We start from the raw sequence: 27,942 nt of genomic DNA, 5'->3' as shown, positions 1-27,942 counted from the left end.
TCTCAGGATTTGCATCAAAGGCTGAGAGGCACACAGATGCTGCAGTAAAAGGGGGGCCATATAAGTACTATAGATAGAGGGGTGTGTATGGGGATGGATGGGAGGGGTTAGGCGGTTTTCCCTTCCCCTGGTTCTTGTCACGCAGACAGGAAGCAGGAGACCAGAAGTGCAGGCAGTGCGATGTTTAGTGGCGTTCATTTCAAGCAGGCATATGCAGAGCTCTGCCGAGGACACAGGGCCTTTTTCCCAGGGTCCCAGTTCCCCCCCTCCTTGGCAGGCATAATTATACCTGTAGTGCCCGCCCTTGGGCCCACCCCGTACCACTTATGGTCATGTTCCGTTTTGGAGAGTGGTGAGTCTGGGGGCTTCATACCACCTCTTTCATATCCCACGGGAGGGGTAAAGCGTGAGGAGGTGCTTCAGTCATCGAGATGGAAATGGCCTGTTAGTTCCCCTCCTCTGTCTCCTGCAGGGTCTCTGCATGATGGTCTCCTGCTAAGGGCCATGTCTGATCTTGCATGGAGCATTGGGCCTTCATGAGAGGCCATTCCCCAGCCTGAGCTAGCCCTGTGACTGTGCCAAGGGACAGCGCTAGGTAGCCAAGGAAGTGGGCGTCAGGAGGGGAAGGATAATACAGACCTTAATCTCCTTTCTGTGCAGATAACAATCTAGGCACACGAGAAGGGGAACTGCGCTGAAGCCATTATCGCTGGAGAATGCGGCTTCTGGCAGCAACAGCCGCCCCACGCCCCAATAGCGCTGACGGCAGTTCTGCTGGAGCGATGCTGGTATTTCCAGCCGCTTGTGCACGGTCTCTGGTTAAAAATGAAGTGGGGGGGGGGACAGTCTGGCTCTTGTGAAATGGGGAGCAGAATAAACTGGGAGCTAGGGGCATAGCAGGATCAGCATCTGCATAGGTCCCGCAAGCCCTTTGCATGCTCCGCGGGGAGCTTTCTTGGCAGGGTGGGGCTTGCTGGCCTGGCCCCTGGGGGTGTTTGTCTCGGGTGAGCTGCAGGCTACAGGTAGGGTAAGGGCAGCGTTCCCCACCACATGGCTCGCTGCTCCCTCACCTGTGCTGGGCTTTTCAACAGCTGCTGCACCCCACCCCAGAGGTGGCTGCATGTCAGAGGCTGGGGAAGTTAACCCCGATCTGTTGCTTCATGAGGATGGCCGTGATAGGGATTGTGAGGCTTCCCTGGTATGTTCTATAGCATGACCATGACTTGAGCGCCGTGACTGGAGGGCGCTAGCAAGATGCTAAGTGTGACAAGTCCATGGGCTCACGACGCTGCATGTCACAGTGGGGCCTGAACGTGGCTCCTTCTCTTGTGAAGGCACCAGACCCCCACCGGTTTGAGCTTAAGGAGAATCCCTAACTGCTGTTAGCAGTATAGGGTGTATGACACACTGAGAGTTAAGCAGCCCTGATTCTGTCCAGTAGAGGGCAATGGTGCCACCTACACGCTAGGGACTTCATGACACACATTACATTTTCCTTGGGTGACCTAGGCTGGGGCGTCCTGTCCAGCTTCTCCTGCTCTTCCCTTCTCTTGGGGGCTCGGGGTGAAGGAAGATGTGCCGGGCTCTGGCTCTTCCTGTCCTGGTGCAGAACTTTCCTGCATCCCTTTTTATCCCGATGATTTGTTTGTTGCAGCCGGGGGGGGAGGGGGTTGTCGATGCTAAAGCTCTTCCTTTGATCAGCAACATTCCCGTGGCCTCAGTGTCAGCACCCCTCCGCCCCATTGTCCGCCCTTCCCTACAGCACCCGGGCTGGCATTTCCACTGTCAGCTCCTGGGCCTGTGCCTAGCCATCAGCTATTGTTGCCTGCAAATCCCGGTAAAGCCCGGCTTTCGCCGACAGATGGTCCAGAACCTCAGGCCTGCCGAGTCCTGCAGCTGCGGACTGAGGGCCGCAGGGCCGTGATCCTGGAGGTGCCGGACCCCCTGCCCCCCATGGGAATCCCCAGAGATGCTCCCCTGCAGCAGGTGAGTGACTATCCGGTGCAGCAGGGTGGGGCGGGGGATCCGTCTGGCTATTGCTGCTCTGAAATGGTTTAAGATCCGGTGTGTCCATCCTGCTGGGCTGCTCCTGGCTCGCAGGGGCGGGGATGGGGGGCGGGCAGACGTATGTGGGGAGCTTCCATTTGGCTTCTGCCACCTCCCGGCCCAGGAGACCTGGCTCCTGTCTTGGTTGCAGGGCGCTGCCAGAGCCCCTCAGCCCCAGCACGGAAGGAGAAGCCTCCGTCCTTGGCTAGTTCTGCCGGGCTCCTGCAGTGTCCGGACAGAGCTGGAGTTCCCCAGATGCACCAGGAACTGCAGAAGGGAGCTGTCATGGAGCCTGATCCTGCAGGGATCTGGGCACCGGCAGGGCGCTCAGCACCCCCATGGGATTGGGCTGAGCTGGCGGGATGAGCAGCCCGGTGAGCTCACCCGCCTCCTCGCACAGGCTGATCCCTGCCAGCAGGAGCCGCTGCGCTGCCAGGACTGAAGGAGGAGCCCTGTGGGAAGGGAGCTGCCCAACCCTCGCTAAGCAGGGAGGAGCCTGGAGCCAACCCCAGACCAGCCCCTCGCCCCAAACTCTGCGGGTGACTTTCCCAGTGGCCCAAATCCAAACCCAAGTTGGGGCGGGGGGCTGAACCCCAAATCCAGTTCGACCTTTTGCAAATGGCCCCTTGTCCTCAGAACGGGCTGAAGCCCAACCCAATTCTGAAAACATCAGGGGGGTTCAAAAGCCAGAGCTGGCCCCTGCCCCCGCTGGCGCCAAAGAGGGCCCCTGGCTAGCCGGAACGCAGCGTGGCTGGTGGCAGGGCCAGCCCTGATATCGGCGATCCCAGAGCCGTCCCCAGAGCACTGCACAAGCCCCAGCGGCCTAGTGGGTGGGGCACAGCGCTGCCAATCCGGACACGCACTGCCCCGCTCTGTGCCTCGGTTTCCCCAGTTACAGGATGGGCTAATGCAACTGCCCCGCTGCAGCACGTTGAGGCCAGGGGACTGGGACAGTCAAGTGTACTGAACCAGGAGCTCAGACAGCGCCCACCCGCCCCAGCGTCGATTCATTAGGCTCTAATGGGAGGCCAGGCAGCTGACCGAGCGTGTCAATGAACCGAGCAGGGCTACAGCTGAACACAAACTGACGGGATGAAGCAGGCAGAAGCAGATGCAGTCTGGACTGTGCCCTGTGCTAGAAGCACGTGGGGAAGCCGGCTGGGCCCTGTCACGCGATGTAACCCCACTACAGGCTGGGACCTGCTGGAAGAATACAATGAAACGCGGTAGAGGGGAAGGAGAGCTGGGGTTGGGGGGGTGAGGCCGGAAAAGCCCCTCCGGGGACCACGCTGTGACAGGGATGACAGACGGGGCCTCCTCGGTGTTACCAAGTCTGGGTTTATCTTGAGGGGAAAAAACAGCTCAACTAAACCCCGGCCCGTTTCTAGGTGCAGGAGTCCCGTGTGAACAGCCCGGGAGAGCGATTGCCACGCTCAGGTCAGCTCTATTCCCTTCTCGCCCTGGGCGGCTGGAACTCCCCAACGGGCTGATCGCCTGGGATTTCCAGCCCAGCTCGATACCCGCAGCAGCAGAAACCTTCCCCAAAGGGGCCTGGTTTCCTGCTCTCCTCAGTGGGAGGCGATGGCACCTGTGCCTGAGCAAGGACTGCAGGATCCAGCCAGATTTCCAGCCTGGGGCAGCTTCGTCCCCGAGTCCCTGCCCTGAGCCTTGTCAGGGTAACAAATCACTGAGGTGCCTCCTTCCCTGGGGGAGCTACATTGACCCACACAGGCATGGCTACCCCTTTCCTCCGGCGGCAGCTACAGATCCGCCCGCCAGCCCCTGGACACAAGGCTCACACAGGCACTTCTGGTGCAACAAAAAGCATCCTGGCGGCTGCCCCGATCTCTTTTCCCCCGGGCCAGACCTGGCACGGCGCCGCCAGCTCCACACTGGTCCCACCCCAAATCAGGTGCTGCAACTGCTGGCACAGGTGACAGCTGCCTTGGGGGCTGCCCTGAATTGTGCCCCTGCTTCAGCAGCCTCTGGACACACCTGGTGGTGCCAACTCCTGCGATTTTCTAAGGAGTCCTGCAACGCTGGGATATTTTCCTTGCAGCCCCAGCTCCTGGAGTCCTGGGATTATGGGAGATTCTCCACTTGCATTGGAACAGATGTCCATTCCTAGCTCTCCAGCCTGCAGAACCGTGACCCCGACACACACACACACACACACACACACACACACCAGCAGTTCAGAGAGCGCAGAAGGCAAAGAAAAGGAACCCCCATATTTATTACTGCTTTAAAATTGTATGATTTTAAAGCCAATCTCGTGATTTTTGGGGCAGGCCAGACTCTCGGTTTTGGAACGCCAGAGGCTGGCAATAGCCCATCTCTGGTCCTGTTCATCCTTTGGCCAGCTATGGCCTCTTCTCCTCCAAACGGCTCCTGGCCTCGAGCAGGGCTCCTCTAGCCGGCTCCCCAACCCGTGGGGTCCTAGGCACTCTCAGGCTAGCTAGCCTGCCAGTGACCCACCCAGCCCCTGGCGGGGTAAGAACACCCCAGCACTCTCCAGCACTTTCCGTTTCACTTTGCATCCCCTTTCCAGAGGCCTTTGCATTTCCTGTAACTCAACACACACAGAGCAAAGGTCAGTGGTGCAATCTCAGGGGTTTGCTCCGCGCCAGCAAGGCTGCAAACAGCCACGGGTCCAGCACAGACCTTGTACTGAGCCGGGCTCGGCCTGCTGTCCGGACCCTGAACCCAGGAGTAAAGGCTCCTCTCAGCTAGGGTCAGCCGCTCCCTAGAGCTCCCTCAATCCTCCTGACCTTCAGCCCCCCCACCCTCACCCCATTGTCCTGGGCTCCTCATGTCCTGCTCTGCCAACGCACCTTGAATCTGACCAACAGCCCAAAGGGTTAATTTCCGGATGCCGCTGGATCTCTCTGCTATTGAGGAAGTGACATTAAGGTAAATTAGATCTGATCAGTAGGAATGTCAGACAGTCCAGGCCTCCGGGCCACCAGGTGTTTCAGATCATTGGATCCCAGTGGCCCAGGAATTCTGGGGGCTTTCTCGTAAATTTCTATCCCTGAACCTGGAACCAGATCCAGCTCTGTGTGTCATAGGGACACACATGACGCAGGCATGTGCAGGAGGCAGGGAAAGCTGTGTAAGCAGACAACTTCAGCCTGTCTCTCACACACTCAGGCGTCATACGTGTTGGCAGACGCACGTCAAACACGCGTGTGAGTGTGGCTCATAGGATCACACCGCTGAGGGCTGGGAAAGCCCTGTTAGTCTATCCCTGTACAGGGGACGGATCAGAAACTGTGCCATGCCTTTGCCAAAAAGCCAGCTGGGTGTTCCTCTGCACAGACACCCCGTTAAAGCACATGAGGCCTAAACCCTCCCCAGGATCTAGGCATGTGAGAGCCAGCCGGGTCCCTGTTCTACGCAGCCGCGTGGGAGCCCAGCTGTCAGTCCATCCTTCCAGGGGCCTGCGGGCTCACGGGGCACATGGCCTGCCACAGAACCATGCCCAAGAAACAGGCGTAAGTGACGCTGATGCCTGGAGCCCGTTGTGCCCTGACCCCGGGGCATCCAGATGAGGCAGGCCCAGCTCTTCCCTCTGTTTCCCTGTCCCGCCCGCCCCCTGCAGCCAGTTCCCCTCTCCCAGGGACACTCGCTCCTTTCTGATCGTTCTCGGGACAGGGGGGGATGCGGTGGCATTAGTGCCACCCGCCTGCTGCCTTTGGAGATGGCAATCTGGGGTTCCAGGGTTCCCAGGGAGTTGAGTGAGCCCAAGGGAGTGTGTGTGTGAGAAAGAGACACACACACACACACACACACAACCTAAAGCAGGCACAGTGGTGGGGACGCCCAACCGGATGGCAGCGGCTCAGAGGGCTGGATGGGAGCTCAGAAGCACAAGGGAAGGGAGCAGGCAACCATGAGGTTCACCTGGCTTGTCCTCTCCCCCCCCCCGCCATGACCCACCCCTGCCTTCCCCATTCCTGCTGAGTGTCATGCGGCTCTTGCTTAAGAGGGTGCAGCCAGCTCCCTGCAGCGCCTAGAGAGGAAGTGGAAGGAGGAGCGCTTGCCAGCTGGGATCAGCTCCAGAATAACTGGTCGCTCCCCAGCCGGGTGTAAACAGACTAAATCCCCTTTCTCTTTCTGCTCCAATCAGTTCTACGCGCTGATGGATCGCTGTAACCTGCAGAGGCTGGGAGCCTCATCACAATCAGACTGACGGCCGAGGGTCTGCCCTGGACTTCGGCTCTTTCGCCTAGGACCCGGCGTTGCGTGCCACGGGGCAGCCTTCCTGGCACAAGCTGTGATTCCAGGGGCGAGAGAAGATGTTTAAATACACCCCGCCGTGGCAGGTCCTCTGTGCCGCCCTGGAGCCCAGGGCACAGGTAAGCACAATGGTGATCCATTCCTAGGCTGTTTCTTCATGTGACTCTTCACCCCCGGTGCTAAGAGGAGGCTGTGTGACCTAGTGATTAGAGCAGGGGGGAGTAGGAACTGTGAGCCAGGACTCCTGGGTCCTACAGCCTTTCCATCCCTGGGCTGGAGTGTGCCCTAGGGTTAGGCTGTGGATCCGGACTCCTGGGTTCTCTTCATGCCTTAAGTACAGTGTAGAGTTTAGTGCACGGATAGGCAACCTATGGCACGTGTGCCGAAGGCAGCACACGAGCTGATTTCCAGTGGCATTCACACTGCCAGGGTCCTGGCCACCGGTCCGGGGGGCTCTGCATTTGAATTTAATTTTAAATGAAGCTTTTTAAACATTTTAAAAACCTTATTTCCTTTACATACAACAATAGTTTAGTTCTATATTACAGACTTATAGAATGAGACCTTCTAAAAACGTTAAAATGTATGATTGGCACATTAAACCTTAAATCAGAGTGAATAAATGAAGACTCGGCACGCCACTTCTGAAAGGTTGCCGACCCCTGGGTTAGTGATTAGAAAAGGGGGCAAACTGAAGCCAGGATGCCTGTGTTTTCTATTCCCATCTCTGGGAAGGAGTGTACCCTACGGGGTTCAGACTGGAAGCCAGGACTCCTGGGTTCCATTCTTGGCGAGTGTTCTCTAGCAGGTTAAGCAGGGGACTGGAAATCAGGATTTCAGTGCTGGCCCAGTGCTTGGCTACATTCCACATCAGCTGTTGTTACCACCAAGTGACCCTGGCTGTCACCAGACAGACTGGTTAGTTCACCGCTCCCCTGGAAGCTGCTGGTGTAAGAGGAGAGCTGGTTGTCCGTGCAGGAGCACCTCCCGTGCAGGGAGCCCTGCTGGGATCAGGACTATGCGAACATCAACATGCCACTCACATCAGAGGGATGGGAGAGCCTAAATCGCCGCTCTGGAGCACTGCAGCGTCCTTCCTGGACTTACCTGCTGCAGGTGTGTTCTACCCAGATTCCGCTGGCACGCTCACCAGGGCAGCAGAGACCTTCCACCCGCATTCACCTGCTGTATTCAGCCACACACCAGGTACCTTCTGTCTGCCCTTCTGTGAAACACTCAGCAGCTGGGAGGAGTCCTCTGCCTGCACTCACTTGCTGCGTTAGGTAGCTGCGCTCTCCTTAAAGCTGTCTGAAATCTCCAGCAGCCGCTAGCAGCGTTCTGTGACACACCCCAGGGCTCTGAGACCCAGAACATCGGTGACACCTGCTAACGAGTACAAGAAATCCCAGCGCCTGATTTTGAACTAGACACACCCTCGTCCTGAGGGTGCGGTATCTTTCTTACCCATGTTAACAGACAGTGGACTTTGTTTCAGATCCATGGGGAACGAGACCCCATGCTCCCTGCCCAGAACACATCTGCTTCTGCACACTGGAGCCTGAGCCCTGGTCTACACTACGGGTTTAGGTCCAATTTAGCAGTGTTAGATCGATTTAACCTGCACCTGTCCACACGACGAAGCCATTTCTGTCGACTTAAAGGGCTCCTGAAATCCATTTCTGTACTCCTCCCCGACGAGGGGATTAGCGCTGAAATCGACATCACCGGGTCGAATTTGGGGTAGTGCGGACGCAATTCGACGGTATTGGCTTCCGGGAGCTATCCCAGAGTGCTCCATTGTGACCGCTCTGGACAGCGCTCTCAACTCAGATGCACTGGCCAGGTAGACAGGAAAAGCCTCAGGGAAAAACAAGAGCGACACTCACTAAAAAAACCCTGCCAGAGCTGGGTGAGGCCTGGGAGCGGGGAGTGTTTTTTCACCAGGGTCACAGCAGAGCTGGTCAGTCAGAGGGCGTGAACCTGCCCAAAACACCTGGGATTTTCAACTACAGCTTAGTAAACAAGCCCTGATCTAGGGTTTCGGCATTGTTTCTCCCAGGCAAAATGCTTTAAAATGAAAAGGAGAGGCTGGATTCTGCTGTGAGCGGGGATCCTAGCCTGGGAGCGATGCCTAAATCTGACGCCGGCTGCAGTGCCGGGGGCTCTGGGCGCGTTGTAGGAAGTGATGGGGGGGGTTGGCTGGGGAGGGGGCATCGCGGTGTCGCTCTCTCGCGCCCACTCGCTCTCATTTACACACACTGAGAAGAGCTTTGGCCCTGTCTCTCTGCTGAGATGTCACGTTGATGCTCAGCAGCGTCTCCCTGGCCTGGCTGGGGGAGAGGCCAGGGCCTGGCAGAGGGTGAGGTGTGCCCGGCACTGGTCTGAACTTGCTGTTTCCCCTTTCCTCTGCGATGCCCCCGTGGGGAGCGGGTTTTCCCCTCTCTTGTTCAGCTTCCAAATGGGGCAGGAAATCAAAACAGGGCCGGGATTTTTGTTCGGTGTTTTGTGCAGCGCCTGGCGCCTGGGCTCGGACTGGGGCTCTTAGGTGCCAGAGTAATAAAAATACTAAGTAATAATAATAATCATAATTATAAAGCAACGGAAGAGGCCCCAGAACCACCACGGATCAGCTGCTAAGAAACACCAAGCCACCCGGGGGCATTGGAACGTGGGGCTTCTCTGGCCAGGGAGAAGCACAGTGGTGGGGCTGGCCTTAAAGGGGTCGAAGCAGCGTGCCGTTGTCAGGAGGGGCCCTGGACGGCATGATCAGGCAGCAGCGCTATGTATCAGGAGGCGCTTTTGTCTGGTGCCACGGTCAAGTGGCAGGCGGCATGGGGTGCTGCCCGCGCTAGGTGGCACTTCCAGAAGGTGGCGCCGTGAGCTCAAAGGATGCCAGAGAACACCCCCCCCCGCTCCTGCCCCTGCCGCTGGCTCGTTAGCTGGAGGATGCACGGGGGTCCTCTGCAGAGAACGAGCATCAGCCTGCCCGTGGAAAGGGGAGGCCTTTCCCCTTAGTACGAGCTGCCCAGAAGCACCTCCCGCCACCTGGTCCTTGGCAGAGCAGGGTGATGGTGACAGCGCCAGTCCCAGGGGAGGCTTCCGAGTTAGTGCAACATCCTAGGGGGAGGCAAGAGAGGCCCGAGTTTGATTCCCAAGGTCCCCAGGCTGGCCTGGGCTGGGAGCACCAAGGCAGCCAGTGAGAGACTCCCGAGGGATCAGCCCTCTCCCAGGAGGCTTTGCAGCTGTTGAGCTGAGTGTTCAGGGGCTAGGGTGCCGCGCGTTGGCGAGAGCTCCCATCTCAGCTACGCAAGAGCAAACGCTTGGGTTATCAGACAGAATACACAGCTGGGACGGGAGGAATCCTGGCCGGGGGGAGGCGCCCATAATGTAAACAGGACAGTGCTTGTGCCTGAACCCACCTCCTCCTGACGTGTTTGCTAGGGAAGGCCAGTCTGGGACCCTTCAAGGGCTCTCGGGCATAGTCCTGCCCTTTCCAGGAATTTGCTTCCTCCTCAGCAATAAGCCACAGGCAAAGAGCTCTGACTACCACGCTCAGGTGTCGGGGCTTTGTTCTGGCATCTCCACTTGACAGTCACTCATCCAGCATCTCCCACGCACCGGCTGATGTGGCAATGAGCTGTATGATCTCCCAGCCCTTGGGCAATTTATATTGCACAGGTGACAGTTACAAGGGTGCAGGTGGCAAATTCCAGATCCAGCTTTGGATCCAAACAACCATCGTCCTTCTCCGGTGCCGGTGCCGTGTGTCGGCGAAGCTCCAAGCACTTTACATAGACAGAATGTAGCACTTGGTTGGACCGTGGCCATAGGGGCTGCTGGGTAATAGAGGATGTGGTGCTTGGCTGGGCAATGGCCCCAGAGGCTGCTGGGTAATAGCCCTGGTCTACACTAAGCTCGGGGGTCGAACTAGGGTACGCGAATTCAGCTACGTGAATAACGTAGCTGAATTCGAACTACCCTAGTTCGACTCACTTACCGTCCAGACGCCGCGGAAGCGAACTCCGCGGCTCCAGGGTCGACTCCGGCAACTCCTCCTGCCGCGGTGGAGTACCGGAGTTCGAACTAGCGCTTCCGGGGTTCGAACTATCGCGTCTAGATCAAACGCGATAGTTCGAACTCCGAGCAGTCGAACTCGCCGCGTCGACCGTCCCGGTAAGTGTAAACGTACCCATAGAGAATGTGGCGCTCGGCTGGGCAGTGGCCCCAGGGGCTGCTGGGTAATAGAGAATGTGGCACTTGGCTGGGCAGTGGCACCCAGGGGCTGCTGGGTAATAGAGAATGTGGTGCCTGGTTTGGGCGATGAACTCACGCTCACAACCCTACTTGTGCGATGGGTCAGCGTGATCTTCTCTTTTATACAGATGGGGAAACTGAGGCCCAGAGAGGGGCGGGGACTAACCCAAAGTCACAAGGCAAACCTGTGGCAGAGGTAGGGAAAGTATTTTAGCCACAAGATTTCCCTCAAATGCCAGGATGGTTCAGATCTCGGGCTTTGCTAGGGTCGAGATCGAAGAGGGGCTAGTTTGCTGCTGACAGAGAAGGTGATGGATGGTCAGGGATGGCATAAATCTTGGCGCCTGTGTCTCTGACAGGGCTGGGAGTAGTTTGCCCAGCAGACGGCTCAGTGCATTCCAGGCTGCAGGACAAAGGCTCGAAAGCCACCTCTCGACGCAGCCAATGCGAGGCCTGCGGGAGAAGGGCCGGGCCTGTGGCCCTGGCTCCCCCTCGGTGAATCCCTGCAGTAACGCAACTGCCTGATAGTTCCAGGGTGCTGCAAAGTGCAGGTCATCACGATGAGGTGCACGTTGGCGGAGGGAGCAGGGCACTAGCCTCGGGTTCAGCAACCGTTTGCCTCCACCAGCGAGTCCAGGCCAATTCTTGGAATTCCTCCACTGACTTGGGGCCAGGAGCTTATCAGGGCAATGCAGCCCGTGGGCTCCTGGCAGCTCCGGCAGCGTCACCCCACCCTGCCCCCAACCCATACGTGCGTAGTTCAAAAACACGCTCGCTCACAAACACCAGCCCAGCCGGATGCCCCCTGAGAGGTCTCCATGGGGAACTGGAAGGCCCGTGCTGGAGGGTCCATTTGACAGTACGTGCATTGTGCTCTGGGTGGGGTGGGAGGGCTGGATCGGGGTGGGGGCCTCAGTAGACTTTGCAGCTTCTGTGTAACTTTCTACTGCTACTAGTAATGCAGCCTAACTCTGCCATAGCGCTTGTAGCCAGGAGACGCAAACGCTCACACTGTACTGCGTGCGTCGTCTGTACACCAGTCCAGTGTGTGTGAACATGCTCACGTGTGTGCAAACGGGTCTGTGTGTGTTTATGCATGTTTGTGTCTCTGTGTGTGTGTGCACCTGTGGGTGTGAGTGGCTGTGTCCAGATGCCTGTGGGTGCTCTGTGTGTATGTTTTGGTCAGTGTTCACGCATAAAAGGAGCAAGAACCAAGCCAGTTGTGTTTGTGAAGCAGGCCCCCCCCCAGGAACGAGGAGACGGGGCTACTTCTGGCCTCTCCTTGCAGTCGTTCTACCGACCAGGAGCTGGAGGGCAGGAGAAGGGGGCAGTAAGGAGCAGGGTTGGGTGTTGCCCCACTGCCTCCTTGGTTTCTCTCCCAGGCTTGAGAAGCAGCAATTCAGGTCTTGCTTTTCTTGTCCATGTTGCTGGCAACAATACATTGCTGAGGAAATTATTACAGAGAGTGGGGGCTGCTGTGGGCTGAGTGTGGGGGGGCCAGTGCAGCCCAGAGCGATGGGGACTGGGCGTCCTGGGGCCGGCGCAGCCTGGAGCGATGGGGCTGGGGCGTCCTGGGGCTGGCGCGGCCTGGAGCGATGGGCACCGGGCGTCCTGGGGCCGGCGCGGTCCGGAGCAACGGGGACGGGGCGTCCTGGGGCCGGCGCGGCCCGGAGCGATGGGGACCGGGCGTCCTGGGGCCGGCGCGGCCCGGAGCTACGGGGACCGGGCGTCCTGGGGCCGGCGCGGCCTGGAGCTACGGGGACCGGGCGTCCTGGGGCCGGCGCGGCCTGGAGCGACGGGGACCGGGCCTCCTGGGGTAGGCGCGGCCCGGAGCGACGGGCACCGGGCGTCCTGGGGCTGGCGCGGTCCGGAGCGACGGGGACCGGGCGTCCTGGGGCTGGCGTGGCCCGGAGCGAGGGGGACGGGGCGTCCTGGGGCCGGCGTGGCCCGGAGCGACGGGGACCGGGCGTCCTGGGGCTGGCGTGGCCCGGAGCGACGGGGACCGGGCGTCCTGGGGCTGGCGTGGCCCGGAGCGACGGGCACCGGGCGTCCTGGGGCTGGCGTGGCCCGGAGCGATGGGGACGGGGCGTCCTGGGGCCGGCGTGGCCCGGAGCGACGGGGACCGGGCGTCCTGGGGCTGGCGTGGCCCGGAGCGACGGGGACCGGGCGTCCTGGGGCTGGCGTGGCCCGGAGCGACGGGCACCGGGCGTCCTGGGGCCGGCGCAGCCCGGAGCAATGGGGACCGGGAGTCCTGGGGCCGGCGCGGCCTGGAGCGACGGGGACCGGGCGTCCTGGGGCCGGCGTGGCCCGGAGAGACGGGCACCGGGCATCCTGGGGCTAGCACGGCCTGGAGCGATGGGGCCGGGGCGTTCTGGGGCCGGCGTAGCCTGGAGCGATGGGGACCGGGCGTCCTGGGGCCGGCGCGGCCTGGAGCGACGGGGACCGGGCGTCCTGGGGCCGGCGTGGCCTGGAGCGACGGGGACCGGGCGTCCTGGGGCCGGCGCGGCCTGGAGCGACGGGGACCGGGCGTCCTGGGGCCGGCGCGGCCCGGAGCGACGGGCACCGGGCGTCCTGGGGCTGGCGTGGCCTGGACCGATGGGGACCGGGCGTCCTGGGGACGGCGCGGCCCGGAGCGATGGGGACCGGGAGTCCTGGGGCCGGCGTGGCCTGGAGCGATGGGCACCGGGCGTCCTGGGGCCGGCGTGGCCCGGAGCGATGGGCACCGGGCATCCTGGGGCCGGCGTGGCCCGGAGCGATGGGGCTGGGGCGTCCTGGGGCCGGCGCGGCCTGGAGCGATGGGGACGGGGCGTCCTGGGGCCGGCGCGGCCCGGAGCGATGGGGATCAGGCGTCCTGGGGCCGGCGTGGCCTGGAGCGATGGGGATCAGGCGTCCTGGGGCCGGCGTGGCCTGGAGCGATGGGGACCAGGCGTCCTGGGGCCGGCGCGGCCCGGAGCTACGGGGACCGGGCGTCCTGGGGCCGGCGCGGCCTGGAGCGACGGGCACCGGGCGTCCTGGGGCCGGCGCGGCCCGGAGCGATGGGGACGGGGCGTCCTGGGGCCGGCGTGGCCTGGAGCGATGGGGACCGGGCGTCCTGGGGCCGGCGCGGCCTGGAGTGATGGGGACCGGGCACGTTGGGACGGCCCATCCCAGCGCCCTGGCGAGGAATGTGCTGTAAGAGAAACTGGCCCTGTGACAGGGAGGCCCTTTAAATATGAGAGGCCACGACATCTAATGCTCCTAACCGTTCCATGACTCACAGCTACACCCACCTCTGCCCATCCTGCTGTGCCCCAGCACCCCTGTGGAGCTGCAAGGGCTGAGTCACTGGGCATGCAGTGGTGGGGGCTGGCTCCAGCTGCACTGGGATTGACACCCTGGTTTTGCCCAGCACCCATGCGTTGTGTGGCACGGTGTGACTCTGCCCTGGCCAGCAGATGAGCGTTTCCCCAGACAGCAGGGTCACTGCCAGGCAGGGATTCCCTCCCTCTTGGCTGTACCAAATTCTCCCACTGCGGGGAATATGATCTGGTCTGTGGACTCCTGTCCGTGGTCTCTCATCCCCTCCCTCCTCCTCGCCTAGGCTGCCAGTGCGCCGCTCATTCTGCCCCCCAAACTCCAGGGCAGTGAACCCCCCAACTAGCAGAGGCTTGCCCCAAACCTTCCCGTCCCTGGCCACCTGCTTTAGTGCTCTCCAGAGAGACTCCTCTTCCAGGCCTGTTTGGAGCCACAATGCTACCCAGTGACCACTGCAGGAATCCCCAGGATGTGGGGGGGACCTTCCTTGGGGAATCCCACCATCTGCTGGGGAATCCCACTCTTAGCATCACCAAACTCCCCTTCGCTGTCTGTCCCCTCTCCTCCCCTCTTCTCATAGGAAGAGCCGAGAATAGAACCCAGGAGTCCTGGTGCCGCTGTCTCTTACTGTAAGCATATAACCCATATCCCTCCCTCAGCCCCCTTCCCCCAATCCTCTGCTTGAGCAGCTCCCCTCACAATGTTCCTCCCTCTGTAATTGAGAAATCTGGCAGGACTAGCAAAGAGCCCTGTTGCTTCCAAAGACAATGGAGGTGGGCATGGGCCTTCCTTGGAGGATCATGAATATCCATCCAAGGGTTAGCGCTTCTTCTCATGCGCCATTCCCCGGGCTCCTGGGAGTGGGGCAGGGAGTTTAGGAACCTGGCCATTCATTCAGGGGTTGTAGAGGGTGCAGGCCAGGAGAAAGCACAGAGTGCTGCATGTGTGGATCCCATGCAGGTGTGACACATGGGGAGCTGTGCGTGAATCCTGGGTGGGGGATCCTACAGGGACATACTTTCTGCCTGCCCACCCCACTGCACAAAAGCCAGAAGCAGGGAGCCAGAAGCAGCATAAAACTCTCATGCTCTTTGTTGAGGCTTCCCTTCATCGACCTCGCAGCACTTCAGAAAGGTGGTTAAGTCGCATTATCCCCATTTTACAGATGGGGAGACTGAGGCACTCAGCTGGGACGTGACTTGTGCGCAGCCAGCAGGTCTGTGGTAGAAATGGGCAGAGCATATTTCCTGCCTGCCCCTCCCATGTCTCACCCCCTTGGCCACGCTGCCCCCGGACCAAGATTTCCAAAAGTGATTCGGGACTCCGGGTGCCCAACTTCAGACACCTTACAGGGGCCTGATCTGCTGAGTGCTGTCTGGTAATCGGGCTCCTTTAACGTGTCTAACGCTGAGCACCCCAAATCACTAGTCCCTCGGGTCCTTTCCCATCCGACACTGCATTGCAACAGTGGGGAATGTTTTCAAGGCCCGCTTTGGAGTCCCATTGACTTTCAACAGGACTTTACCCCCTGAGGTGCCGATCCTCAAAGGGATTGAAGCGCCTGACTCCCACACGCTTCCCGCTGAGGCTCTGGGCTTTGGAAAACGTTCCCGCTCCAGGTGCCTGCTCCAGTTGGCTGCTCACTCTGTGGCAGGGCCGTCGGAGGACTGTGGCGCGTACAATGACGTGTCCAGTGCTGACACCCACCCACATTCCACAACGGCAAAGCCACTCCCAGCAGGGACTTCTGACCCCTGGACAGGAGATAAGCTGCAGGTGGGTGATAACGTTTCCAATCTCCGTGGAGTCAGGAGCTATAAAGGAAGGATAATTACCCGCCGGTAGGAAATGAGAGAGTCATATAAGAATTCAGCGGAGCATAAACTCTTGGGAACTGCAGCTCCATTGGATTTCGGTTCCCAGTGCACAACGGGTCCAATCCATCCCTGGAGTCAATCACCTTACACCTGCTGACCCAGGGACTCTATGAGCAGGTCAGTGTCCGTGCAGTGAAAAGCCTGTGGGAGCCATTCAGACCTGCTAGAAGCAGAGGTGGCTTCAGTGCCAGTGCATTGCCCCAGCTTTCTCCAGGTGTTGAATTTGACCCTTTCACCTGGGGGCAGGGGCTTCCCAGAAGCTCTGCAGAAATGGCTTCCGAACGAGTCTGAAATAGCTCCAGGGAGTCTTCTGCTCGGAGCAGATGTCCTGCACCAGTCACGCAGTAGGAAGGGCTGCAGCTACCATTGCCAGAGAGGGGGGTGTTAGAGTTAGAGTAGGGGACTGAGAGTCAGGACTCCTGGGTTCTCGTTCAGGGAAGGGAATGGGGGGTAGTGATTAGGAGCGGGACTCAGCTCTGGGAGGAGAGTGGGGTCTAGTGGTTAGAGCAAGAGATGAGCCTTCCTGGGTTCCATTCCATACCCTAGTATCTTGCGCTAATCTGTCAGTCTATTTCCCCCACTATAAAATGGGGTGTCATAATATTTACCTAACCTCCAGCTGTATTTGTAAAGCACTCAGCTCCCGGGAGGAACGGCTCTGCAAAGTTCTCTAGTGGCTGGCAGAGCCGTTCCTCACATAACTCAAACATGAGGCTTGTTGCTTCTTCATGCCTGATGCGTTTAAACCCCATGCAATGGCTAGCCTTAGCAGGTGACACCATATTACTGACCGCAGCAACGTCACAGCTGGGAGAGATGCGGCCGCATCAGAGCAGCCCTTTCATTGAGCTGTACAAGGCATTACAGGATTCAGTGGCTGAAAGCTGAAGCTGCAGGCCAGAAATAAGTGGAAATATTTAAAAGTGAGGGGCATTAATCATTGAAACAACTGACCTACGGCGCTGGGGGATCCTCCAGTGCTTGAAGTCTTTATATCAAGACAGGGTATCTTTCCAGGAGTTGCTGGGTGAGTTTCTCTGGCTTGGGTTATACAGCTGGTCACACTAGGTGATCCTAAGGGTCTCTGATGGGGTCAAGACAGGGGCGTAGCCAGGTGGAGGGAACAGGGGGAGTGAGAAAAAGAAAGGTGCCACCCGCTGCGGCACTTTTACTGATGGGGTGGCGCTCCGGGTCTGTGGCGGTACTTCGGCGGCGGGACCTTCACTCGCTCCGCGGGTCTGTGGCGGTACTTCGGCGGCGGGACCTTCACTCGCTCCGCGGGTCTGTGGCGGTACTTCGGCGGCGGGACCTTCACTCGCTCCGCGGCTCTTTGGCGGTACTTCGGCGGCGGGACCTTCACTCGCTCCGCGGCTCTTTGGCGGTACTTCGGCGGCGGGACCTTCACTCGCTCCGCGGGTCTGTGGCGGTACTTCGGCGGCGGGACCTTCACTCGCTCCGCGGCTCTTTGGCGGTACTTCGGCGGCGGGACCTTCACTCGCTCCGCGGGTCTGTGGCGGTACTTCGGCGGCGGGACCTTCACTCGCTCCGCGGCTCTTTGGCGGTACTTCGGCGGCGGGACCTTCACTCGCTCCGCGGCTCTTTGGCGGTACTTCGGCGGCGGGACCTTCACTCGCTCCGCGGGTCTGTGGCGGTACTTCGGCGGCGGGACCTTCACTCGCTCCGCAGGTCTTTCGCGGTACTTCGGCGGCGGGACCTTCACTCGCTCCGTGGCTCTTTGGCGGTACTTCGGCGGCGGGACCTTCACTCGCTCCGCGGCTCTTTCGTGGTACTTCGGCGATGAAGCTTCAGTGCCGCCGAAGACACCCAGAGCTAGTGAAGGGCCCGCCGCTGAAGTGCCGCCGAAGACCCGGAGTGCCGCCCCCGTCAGTAAAAGCGCCACAGTGGGTGGCACCTTTTTTTTTGCTCCTGGGTGAGTAAAATTAAAAAGGCGCCACTTGTGCTTGGTGGGGGAGCGGCCGTTGCCCCCCCTCAGCTACGCTACTGCGTCAGGAGCCCATGAACCTTTAGTCAAGGTTGTGAAGAGATGTTGTGAAGGCCAAGACTATAACAGGGTTCAAAATAGAACTAGATAATTCATGGAGGTCCTTCAATGGCGATTAGCCAGGATGGGCAGGGATGGTGTCCCTAGCCTCTGTTTGCCAGAAGCTGGGAATGGGCGACAGGGGATGGATCACTGGATGATTCCTTGTTCTGTTCATTCCCTCTGGGGCACCTGGCACTGGCCACTGTCTGCAGACAGGATACTGGGCTAGATGGACCTTTGGGGTGACCCTAGGGTGACCAGATGTCCTGATTTTATAGGGAGAGTCCCAATATTTGGGGCTTTTTCTTATATAGATGTCTATTACCCCCCACCCCCGTCCCGATTTTTCACACTTGCTGTCTGGTCACCCTAGGTGACCCAGTATGGCTGCTCTTACGTTCTTCTTATGTTCAAGGTGCAATATACTTACTTTGAGCCTGATGCAAAACCTCCTGAAGCTATTTCTATTAACTTCAGTGGGCACTGGATCAGGGTTTCACTTGATACATGTAATCCTGTCTCCTTCTAGTGTCCCCAGCTACTATAACAGCTGGCTACTTACTACCCCTGGATGGAGCGTCCCCTTTAGCTCAAATGGAGAACTCTGGTTTTGGTGCTGAACGGTTCGATTCCTGCTAATGTGCGTGGCAAGGCTTGTTACATAGACACATTGGAATCCCAGCCATGCCCCAGTACATAAATGAACGCACTGTGTAGTATCTATGGAGCACTCCATCCCTGAGACCTCTGTGCTCCACTAACCGAGCCAGGATGCAATATAGCTCCTGCAACGACAAGGGAGGTAACTGCTTTGCAGTCATCGGAGGATCAGCATAGACTCTCCTGCTGCTGTTGCCACCTTCAGCAGGTTTCATAATGAACAATTGGCATGAGACGGCATAAAAGCCAAGGTCAAGGGCTGGAATTTATTTCTGTTTTGCACGATACTTGGGTTAAAGTTCACTGCATTTTATGAGCCGTTGAACTGTGTTTATGAGCCGCACCCTTTCGATCATTTCAAATATATATCCTAGTTGCTGGCACTTATCTTTCCCTGGCTCGAGAGGGGGAAATCTGCGAGAGCTATAAAATGTGAACGCTAAATGACGTGTTTTTTCCATCCACAGTTTCATTCCCCTTTGCTGTCTGAGCTTGGTTGTCTGTCCCTGCCTAGGTCTTCTCTAAATACGATCCCCTCCCCTGGTGAGATTCTGTTGCCTGCGTTGTGCAGGAGGTCAGACTAGATGATCATAATGGTCCCTTCTGACCTTAAAGTCTATGATTCTATGATTCTATGATTTCTGAACATCCTGTGTTCATAACACTCCCATGGGCTAACATAATCATTGTGCTAAGCACCACAGCCACAGAGAACTTTACAGCAGTAGAACTCAGATCCTCCTGCTCTAGACACACAGGTCTGTAGCACTGAGCTAAAGGAGAATCCCTTGTGCCAGCAATGTAGAGCCTATGACACATAGTTGAGCAGTCCTGATTCTCTCCAGTAGAAGGCAGCGATGCTACATACACACCAGCCACTTCCTCAATATGTTTTCATCATATGGTGCCCCAAAATGCCTTCCACAGCATTATGTGGGTTATGGCAGCTGTCACCAGGTGGCGCTGTTCCAAGTTCTGAGTGTGCAAGCAAGTTCTGAGTCTTAAGAAGATATGCAGTGTTGTTAGTTTTGGCTTATGCAAGGTTTTTGTGTAGGGGCAGCTTCAGGAGAGAAGGGGCTGTGAGAGCAGCACAAGAATTTGCTGCCTGCTGTGGACTCTGATTTTAGGCAATTCTTGATGCAGAGTTGCTCCCAGGGAAGCAGACATTAGTGTTGGGTTGAGATTCCTGGAGGATTCCCCTGCATGCTCTTTGACCACCTCTGTTTGGGAACTGCTGTATATGTGTAAATAAGACAAGTTACGCTTAGAATAGATCCATAATCTGCATTGCTGATTTTGCCTCCACTAGGAAGCTGACCTGCATGGCCCTGGACATCAGCTGCTGATCAGCAGAGGAGTAACTCTGGGATCAGAATGGAACACTGGTGTCAGGAGAATGAGCAGCATTTTCATACTCATTTGTGACTTCTGCTCCTTGTGTTTCTCTCTAACATGTGACTTCTCTCCCGCTTTAGGGACAGCAAAACGTCTTTCATGCAGAAGGCCTTCAGGTGTATGAGGAACCCGCAATTAACCCCATAGGTGAACTGCAGCTCAGAGTCCAGGAAGACGCTTCTGAAGAGTTGACTGAGGAATCGCCCCAGGAAATGGACAGAGTCACCAGAAACCTGATCTTCCATATCCCTCACACAACTCCTGAATGCAACACTCACCAAGGCAGCTCGTCTGCAGAACTGAGAGCCGAGAGCAGCGATGACATGTTTGCTCCCTACAGCCAGGGCAACTGCAAGGCTGAAAATGGCCACGACTGGAGACCCAGCTATCTGCCAGAAGACAGATCTGAATTAGCAACAAACTCTCTGGCTGCTGGAAGGGATCTCTGGACTCCACCTCCAGACAGAGAGTCCAAACTAGAGCTTGTGAAGTCGGGGATGTTGTATGATGTCAGGGCTTATAAAGAGGAGAGGAAGCCATCCAAGCTGTACTCGGATGATGAAGAAGAGCTGAATTACCCGCTCACCCATTTGGACATCTCTCCCGAGAAAGCAAAAGAGCTCGAAGAGGAGAGGAAGGAGGTTATCCAAAGCCAGGTGGTGAGGAAAAGCTCCACCATGGCTAAGAAGCGGAACTCCATGGAGGAGCTGGATTCTCTAAGCACAGGCTCAGCTGGTAGGCATGAGGCTAAGCAGGGAGGAGGCTATGCCACCAACTTTGCCCTTTGCTTTGATAACCCTTCCCCAGCACAAGTGAGGACACCCGTCGACCCTGAAAACATAGACAGGGAGCAGATCAACTTTGCCGCTGCCCGGCAACAGTTCCTCACGCTGGAAAAGACTAACCCGCGCCTCCTCTTCAGCCCAAGGCAGCAAGTTATGTCTCCAAAGCCAGAATCAACTCAGAACACCTGTGAGCGAGAGTGGCACAGCGCTGAGGCTGTGGTGAAGATGTTTATGGACTATGACGATGCCAATGCACCCAGCCAGAGAGAGATCAACGGGTATGATGTGGTGTACAAGACACCCATGGCTGAGGAGCTGTATGCTCCCAAAAAGGCTGGTATAGAAAGGGAAGATCCCAACGGGAGAATGGCCAGCTTGACCAAAGCATCTTCCAGAGATGACCTGGACTCCGGCTTGGGTGAAATGTCCAATGAGTCCAGCGCAGGTTACATTAGCGATGGAAGCATGTCCAATGAAGTCTTCGACACTCAGCTGGATTTCAAAGCCAGCAACCAGGATCCCGCCAAAGAGCTGAAGGCCAGGAATGAGACGCCCATTGAACGGGAAATCCGCTTGGCAATGGAGAGGGAGGAAAGCCTACGGAAAGAGAGAGGGATCCAGAGACAGACCAGCAGCAACGAGCTGGTGGAAATCCAGACCAAGCCCCTCCTCTCCACATCTCTATTTTCCTCCAGGAAAGTGAAAGACAAAGGCCGTGTTTCCTTCTACGTCCAGAGGGAGATCGAGCAGGAAACCAAGCGGGAAGAAGATCTGAAGAAGGAAGGGAGGCTACTGGGGATGTACGATAAGGGGACGCAGCAGGAACTGGGTGAGCGCAAGAAAGTGTTCGAGCAGGAGGATGCCTTCCCGGCCCCACACAAAACAGTGTTTGCAAAGAAATCAGAGGATCTAACGGGGCCCCTGAACGGCAAATTTGCAGTACAGCAAGCCATGGATGGCAGCTTCGGCCCCACGGAGAGCACCACAGATGGAAAGAGAGTCCCTAACCACAACGTGAATCTAATAAGCTTCCAGGTTTATCAGCCATATTCTACGCTGAACACCAATAAGAGAAGCATGGCGGATGAGCTGCTGTCATGCAATCAGCCGTCTGGCAGCTGCAGCAAATTGGTGGATGAGGATTCCTTCGGGGCGAGGTGCCCCAGCACTACAGAGAGGGCAGATTCCACACCGAGTCCGGAGGAGAGGGTCAGGGTGCACAAGGAATACTTTGCCACTCCGTTCTGGAAACCCAAGATCTCCTTTGTGAGTGACCAGGGGACACAGGGCCTGCTCGGAAAGGAAAAGATGCTGGAGCCAGCGGGCGCCCAGGAGGACCAGTACACCCTGAAGAAGTGCAAGCCCCAGACGTCCTGGCTGATCGAGGAGGAGATCCGGAATGCTCTGCAGAGGGAACAGGAGCTGCAGGAGCAGCGGAGGCACAGGCTGCCGACTGACAGCTTCTCTCCAGCCAGCAATGACAGCTCTGCCTGGGAGAAGGGCTTCCGGCCTCAGCTTTCATCTCAGAGTTCAGGTGAGGCGAGAGAGACAGAACTATGGGGCTTCGCTCCCCTGGGGTGACACTCACCCCTCCTGCAGAGGGCCGGCGTGAGTCCTATGCATCACCAATGTCCTTATGCCCCGGGATTCTTGGTGACAGAAGGGCCCCCTTTTATCTGCCCTGGCTGCATAAGGGGGCCTTAGAGTGCGTGGAAACAGCCCCGGGAGGATTTTTGCCCCCCGAACACACTCAGGCGACCTCCCCGGCTGGCCCAGTTCCCAGTGTAGCAGGTGGAGCCATGGCCAAGAGCTATTCTGTGCTTCCAAAGGCCCCTAGGGGACCATGGGAACCATTGGGCAGGTCCCTGCACAGTCCCAGAATTGGGGGAGAACAACCAGCCTATCTCACCTTCCCACACCTCCCATCCTTGTCCTAAGCCCAGGAATGGAGTAACTGAGAACCAGGCCTTTAGGCTTTAGATGGTGCACACAGGTGGTGCTGGCCCCCTGAGCAGAGAGGAGTTTTTCCCTCAATGGATATCCAAGGAGCCTGCAGCCTAAGAGAAGGCCTCACAAGGGGTTACGCTCTGGGCCCAAACTGGGACCCCAGATCCTTGTTCCCCTATCCCACCCCACCGCTTCCCACGTTTGAATTCAAATCCAGAACCCAAGTTCCTGGCTCCAGCCCCATCTCCGGCAAACACGCATCTCCCCAAGGAGCGCCTCCTGGTCTGACTCAGACAGATGCCACGCCAGGGCACCTTCCCCTGTTTGCTCATTCCTCTCCCGTGTCAGCCTCCCACACCCCTGGGAATCCAGTCACGGCTTGCAAGCTGCCCAGCTGCGAGCAAACAAACAGAGTAAAGGTTAAAAACGCCACGTCCCCTCCACACCTCTGGGGCAAACATCCCTGAGAACGTTGGGGGGGCAAAGAAACTCCTCCCTGCAAGGACTTGCTCCGCTCTCCAGTAGGATCCTGTTAGCAAACAACACTTAACCCTCCTTAGGCAGGGATTCCACTCCTGCAGCACAGAGCGGCTCGATCCAAAGCCATCTGACGTCCCTGAGAGTCTTTCCGTCGGGCTTTGGATCCAGTGGGCTTTGGATCCAGCCCAGATTGCCTGGGCGGAGGCTGTGCTGGGGTGGAGAAAGCGTAGCGGACGGTCTTAATAGAATTAGGGATGGGTCAGAGCAGGAACGTCCACCCAGGACTCCTCTGGAATCTGGGGGTGTTCAGCTGCGGGTCCGAACTCTGGGCCCAGACCAAAGGAAAACTCCTGAGCCCTTGCTCCTGGTTTTTATATCCTATGGGCCCGGTGACCTCTGAAAACGCATCCCCGGTATCTGCTCCCTTTGCACGTGTATCTTTCTCTTTAAGCCGCCTCGGGCATCGCTGACAGCTACTGGGTGACTGAATCCCCCGTCTCTGTCCCTGCCTCGCACCAGTCAGGGACGCCGGGGTCGGCCTCTCCACCTAACGTGCCCAGTCCCTATCAGGGCTACACGGGCAGACACGCCTCTGAAACAGCCCATGACGGTCCCACGGGGCCCCCGCGGGACGAGAAGAAGCAGCTGAAGCTGAAAGAAGACAGGAAGGTGAGCGCCCCGGGGCCGGCCTGGATCACAGGCACGTTCTAGCAGTGGGCAGGGGGTGGGAAGCATGGCCATGCAGTTGCTCAGGTAATAAAAGGCCATGAAATTTTGTCGCCGTTGCACGTGGTGCTGGCTATGAGAGGAGAGGCTGAGCCTCCCATGCTGCCCTGTGTCACCTGCCACTTGGATGGTCGGAAAAGCTGTAGGTTAAGGCACCAGGCCAGGGCTTCGGTGATCTGGGTTCTGTTCCAGGCTCTGCTGTGGATTCCCTGGGTGTGACTCAGCTCAGCTCCCTGCCTGTGAAACCTGCCTACTTCCTGGGCCTGCGGGTGCCCAGATCCTGCAGGGAGGGAGGCTGGCTAGAGGGTGCAGCAGCTGCGCTGCCTGAGGGTCTGTCTGTGCCACAAGCAGAGGGGTGATTGCACACGGAGACCTACCCACGCTAGCTTTGATTTCACTAGCAATAGCAGTGAAGCTGTGGCAGCCTGGGCTAGCCGCTTGAATACATCCCCAAGGGGCTGGGCGGGCTTGTACCAATGCTGCCAAGTCACACCTATTGTTCTTGGAGCTAGGTAGAATCATAGAATATCTAGGGTGACCAGATGTCCCAATCTTATAGGGACAGTCTCGATATTTGGGGCTTTTTCTTATAGAGGATCCTATTACCCCCCACCTCCTGTCCCGATTTTTCACACTTGGTATCTGGTCCCCCTAAGAATATCCGGGTTGGAAGGGACCTCAGGAAGGATCTAGTCCAACCCCCTGCTCAAAGCAGGCCCAACCCCAACTAAATCAGAGCTAGATCAGAGCTAGCTTGGCTACGTCCACGCATGCTGCCATCACGCCTCTGATGGCAGCGTCGACACACCCTTAGCCACTGCGTCAGTGTGGATTCCCCTCCGCACCCAGCGAGCTCTGCAGCTGGAGCTGTGCCTGTGCCCTGTTCCTCCCCACCCACTTTGGGAGGGCTGGCAGTGGGTGGGGTCTGTGCTCCTTTCCTCTGACCCTTTTTTCCCCCTCTTGCAGTATGCGAGCATTGAAGCAAGTGACGACATCAATGCAGAGGTAAATACATCAAACACTTAAGCCTTGACTCTGGATTTCCCCTGTCTTCTCAGACCCACCTCCCTCCCCCCAAATACCCACTTGGTCCAGACCATGTCTGCATTTCTCCGGCACTCATTTCCACGGCCCCTTCTAGCCAGGAAGATTCCAATCACTGAGCAGGCCTCCGAATGTCACGTCCCGCTCCAACAGGCACTTCAGGAAAGAACTGTGAGGGCACCTCCGTGTGTGGCTGTGGAATGCAAAGGGCAGGGAAAGGGTTAACAGCCTCTCCTTGCGCCGTGTAGCTGCTTTGTCTGCCTTTGCATGGAGGAAGTTATTCCATTGTGAGAGGAATAGAATAGAAGTTTTTTTTCTAGCCAGTCTCTCACTCCAAGGTCAGACTGTGCTAGGAGCCAGCCCCAGGCAGGGTGAAGGGAAACTCCAGTGGGTTAACACTAGTAGTGAGTTCATTAGAAATAGGCCCGATCCAAATACCCTTCAGCATTGGCGAACATCAGACGGGAATCCAGCCCCCGGAGGCCGAGAGCCTTCTTGGCCGAGTCCGGGTCTCTGAACGACTTTGGGAAGTCCTGATCTGAGTCTCAATCCAACTCTAGGTTTAGTTTTATGAGCTCAGGCTGTGGGGAGCCTTCATTTCTTGGTCCTCGTGGGCACGCATCGCAAAGGCACCATGTTAAATTCCTGAAGTTTCACGTCATCTGATGGAAAAGGAACGTTACTGGACGCGGACATTTACCCGAAACAGACAGGGCCTTGAGTCTCTGCTGCTCTGCACCTTGTGCTGTTGTTGACATCGGTGCCAAAGGGATGTAAAGGGCTGCTCAGCCGGAATGGTAGCAGATTATACCTGTCGGCCACTGGTGCCAGAGACAGGGCCACCAGAGACGGGGACAAGAGGGACAATTTGCCCCAGGCCCCGGGCCCCACAGGGGCCCCCACGAGAGTTTTTCAAGGCCCCTGGAGCAGGGTCCTTCACTTCTTCCGCTCCGGGTAGCCATCAGCAATTAGGTGGCAGGAGGTCCTTCCGCTCCAGGACCCGCCGCCGAAGTGCCCCGAAGACTCGTGGCGGGGGATCCTTCCGGCACATTGGCGGCGGGTCTCAGGGCGGGTCTTCGGCGGCAATTCGGCAGCGGAGGCCCCCCACCGCCAAAGACCCCAGGCATCCTGAATCCTCTGGGCAGCCCTGGTCAGAGATGGCACAAGGTGCTGGGCAGCAGTGAACCAGGCCTGAGGTGTTTGCTGCCTGTCCACGCAGTGGCTCAGGCCTGGCGTACGCTGGAATGTTGCAGAGAGCTGGTCTCTGCTGGGGATGGAAAATTCTTCTCCAAACTTCATGGATTACTAAAGAGCATCTTCAAACAGCTGAATTGGGCTGACTAAACACAGCACTTAGGCAAGAAAGATGAGAGAGGGGCCTCAGGGGAGAGAGGAGTGGGCTGACAGAGACACATCCAAGAGCAAATGCTCCCGGAAAAGAAGAGGAAGGACCGTCCGGTGGTTAGTAGCCTGCAACTTGGGAGTCATGGAGTTTAAAGCCAGCGTGGACCACTAGATCATCTTGTCTAAACTCCTGTATATCACAGGCCAACACCAACACCCGCACTCTAACCCAACAATCGGAATGAGGCCAAAGTATTAGAGCTTACAGGAGACTAGACTGTTACATGCCACAAGCAGAGAAGGAGGAGCTGAGGTGCATCAGTGCCTGAGGCCCTCACAACGCCAGGGAAATAATTAAGTGAGACTAAGATTCAATTTCCTTCTCTGCCACAGACTTCCTGCATGACCTTGGGCAAGTCACTTAGTATCTCTTTGCCTTAATTCCACATCTGTAAAACAGGGATAATAGCACTGCCCTGCCTCATAGAGGGTGTTGGGATGATAAATACATTAGAGTGTGAAAAGCTTAGACACTGCAGTGTCCAGAGGTTTATAGATACAGTCACAATTATTCTGACCTCACTTGCTGTCAGTCCGTCTGCCCTGTGCAGTAACAGTTAATAGCAGGGTGGGAAATTATTGTGATTAACCCCGTGGATGTAGAAATGTGTAACTAGCCGGTCAGTCTGGCAGATGTGCCTGCTTCAAAAGCAAAACTCCCACCGATTTCAATGGGAGCAGGCCTGGCTACCTTATCTCCGCCTTCCTCAGTAAGGGCCTGATGTTGGGATTTTTTAAAAGCAGCCTCCAACTTAATTCTCAAGTGCCCAACTTGAGTCACCACCAGTCACATTTTCCATGAGCTGTGGGTGGTCAACTCTTCTGAAATCAAGACAGAAATGTGTCAAACTGGGCTCTCAGAACTTAAGACAATTCAGATCAGTGTGTGCTGCTGAAAATGTTAGGCAGGCCTGAGATTTTTGGGGGGAGGGTGGGAGGAAGGGAAGGTTAAGGAACAAACACAGTATTATAAAAATAAAAAGCCAGTGCATAGGCATCAGTCTATAATTTTGTGTTTAATTTTAGATTTTAGAAAGCACCAGAGTGACTCGCCACAAGAATGCCATGGCCAAACGCTGGGAATCAGGACAGTTCTTCAACAAAGATAATGCCTGACGAAGCTCTCGCAGCCAAGGGAAGAGCAGTGACCCTGCCAGACTTTGCTTTGTATTTACATTTACTCCGCTTTGGATTCAATCTCTGCTAAGTACAAATCATCCAATTGTTTCTCCACGTGATGATTGTTAAGACTCACGGACTTCTGAAAATTGCATACGTTTAAATCTAAAAAGGCGACTGTTTAAAAATTTTAGCTTGTGCTTGTATCCCCACCTGCCAAAGGAATATTTTTAAGGTGGCGAAATGGATCACTTTAGTTTAATCTTCTCTGCAAGTAGATACAGGCGAGATGAAATGAAACGCGGACTGTAATTTAACTCCGAGCTGTGTCCCCATGGCTGGCAAAAGAAGTTATTTCTGAAGCTGTCTTTAGGTGCTTAGCTACCACGCCATTAGAACTTCCCTTGATAGAGAGCCGTCTTTGGATCTTCACAAGCATCGAAATGGGAATCAGAGGAGAAGCTGATATGATCTGCGGAGATGCAGTGCTATATAAAATATATATATTAACGCTGTTGTTTATTTTGCTAATAATTTATTAAAGAGTCATACCTCCCCTCATTCTTCCCAGCCTGTCTTGTCAGTAGAGATGTTCAGGGGAAGTTGTGTTGGGGATTTGAAAGTG

The 27,942-nt window shown here is 57.1% G+C and overlaps 1 protein-coding gene across 2 annotated transcripts; it reads left to right on the top strand.

Annotated features, from left to right (window-relative positions):
• Positions 1-1,796: 1,796 nt before the first annotated feature.
• LOC123355678 (mitotic spindle positioning) lies at positions 1,797-27,873 on the top strand. Of its 2 annotated transcripts, none has more exons than XM_044998223.1 (6): positions 1,797-1,986; positions 6,179-6,407; positions 19,893-22,131; positions 23,476-23,693; positions 24,717-24,755; positions 27,225-27,873. In XM_044998223.1, the coding sequence occupies exons 2-6, from the start codon at positions 6,348-6,350 to the stop codon at positions 27,312-27,314; spliced, it is 2,646 nt and encodes an 881-aa protein (XP_044854158.1). In that variant the 5' UTR covers positions 1,797-1,986; positions 6,179-6,347; the 3' UTR covers positions 27,315-27,873. The 2 variants fall into 2 exon arrangements, with proteins under 2 accessions (XP_044854158.1, XP_044854159.1); XM_044998224.1 differs by lacking the exon at positions 1,797-1,986 and adding an exon at positions 4,114-4,959.
• The last annotated feature ends 69 nt before the right edge of the window (positions 27,874-27,942 follow it).

The sequence above is a fragment of the Mauremys mutica genome, chromosome 24 (genome assembly GCF_020497125.1).
Source record: "Mauremys mutica isolate MM-2020 ecotype Southern chromosome 24, ASM2049712v1, whole genome shotgun sequence".
Taxonomy (NCBI): domain Eukaryota; kingdom Metazoa; phylum Chordata; order Testudines; family Geoemydidae; genus Mauremys; species Mauremys mutica.
Note: the sequence above shows the minus strand (reverse complement) of the source record. Positions and strands in the feature narration are given on the sequence as shown.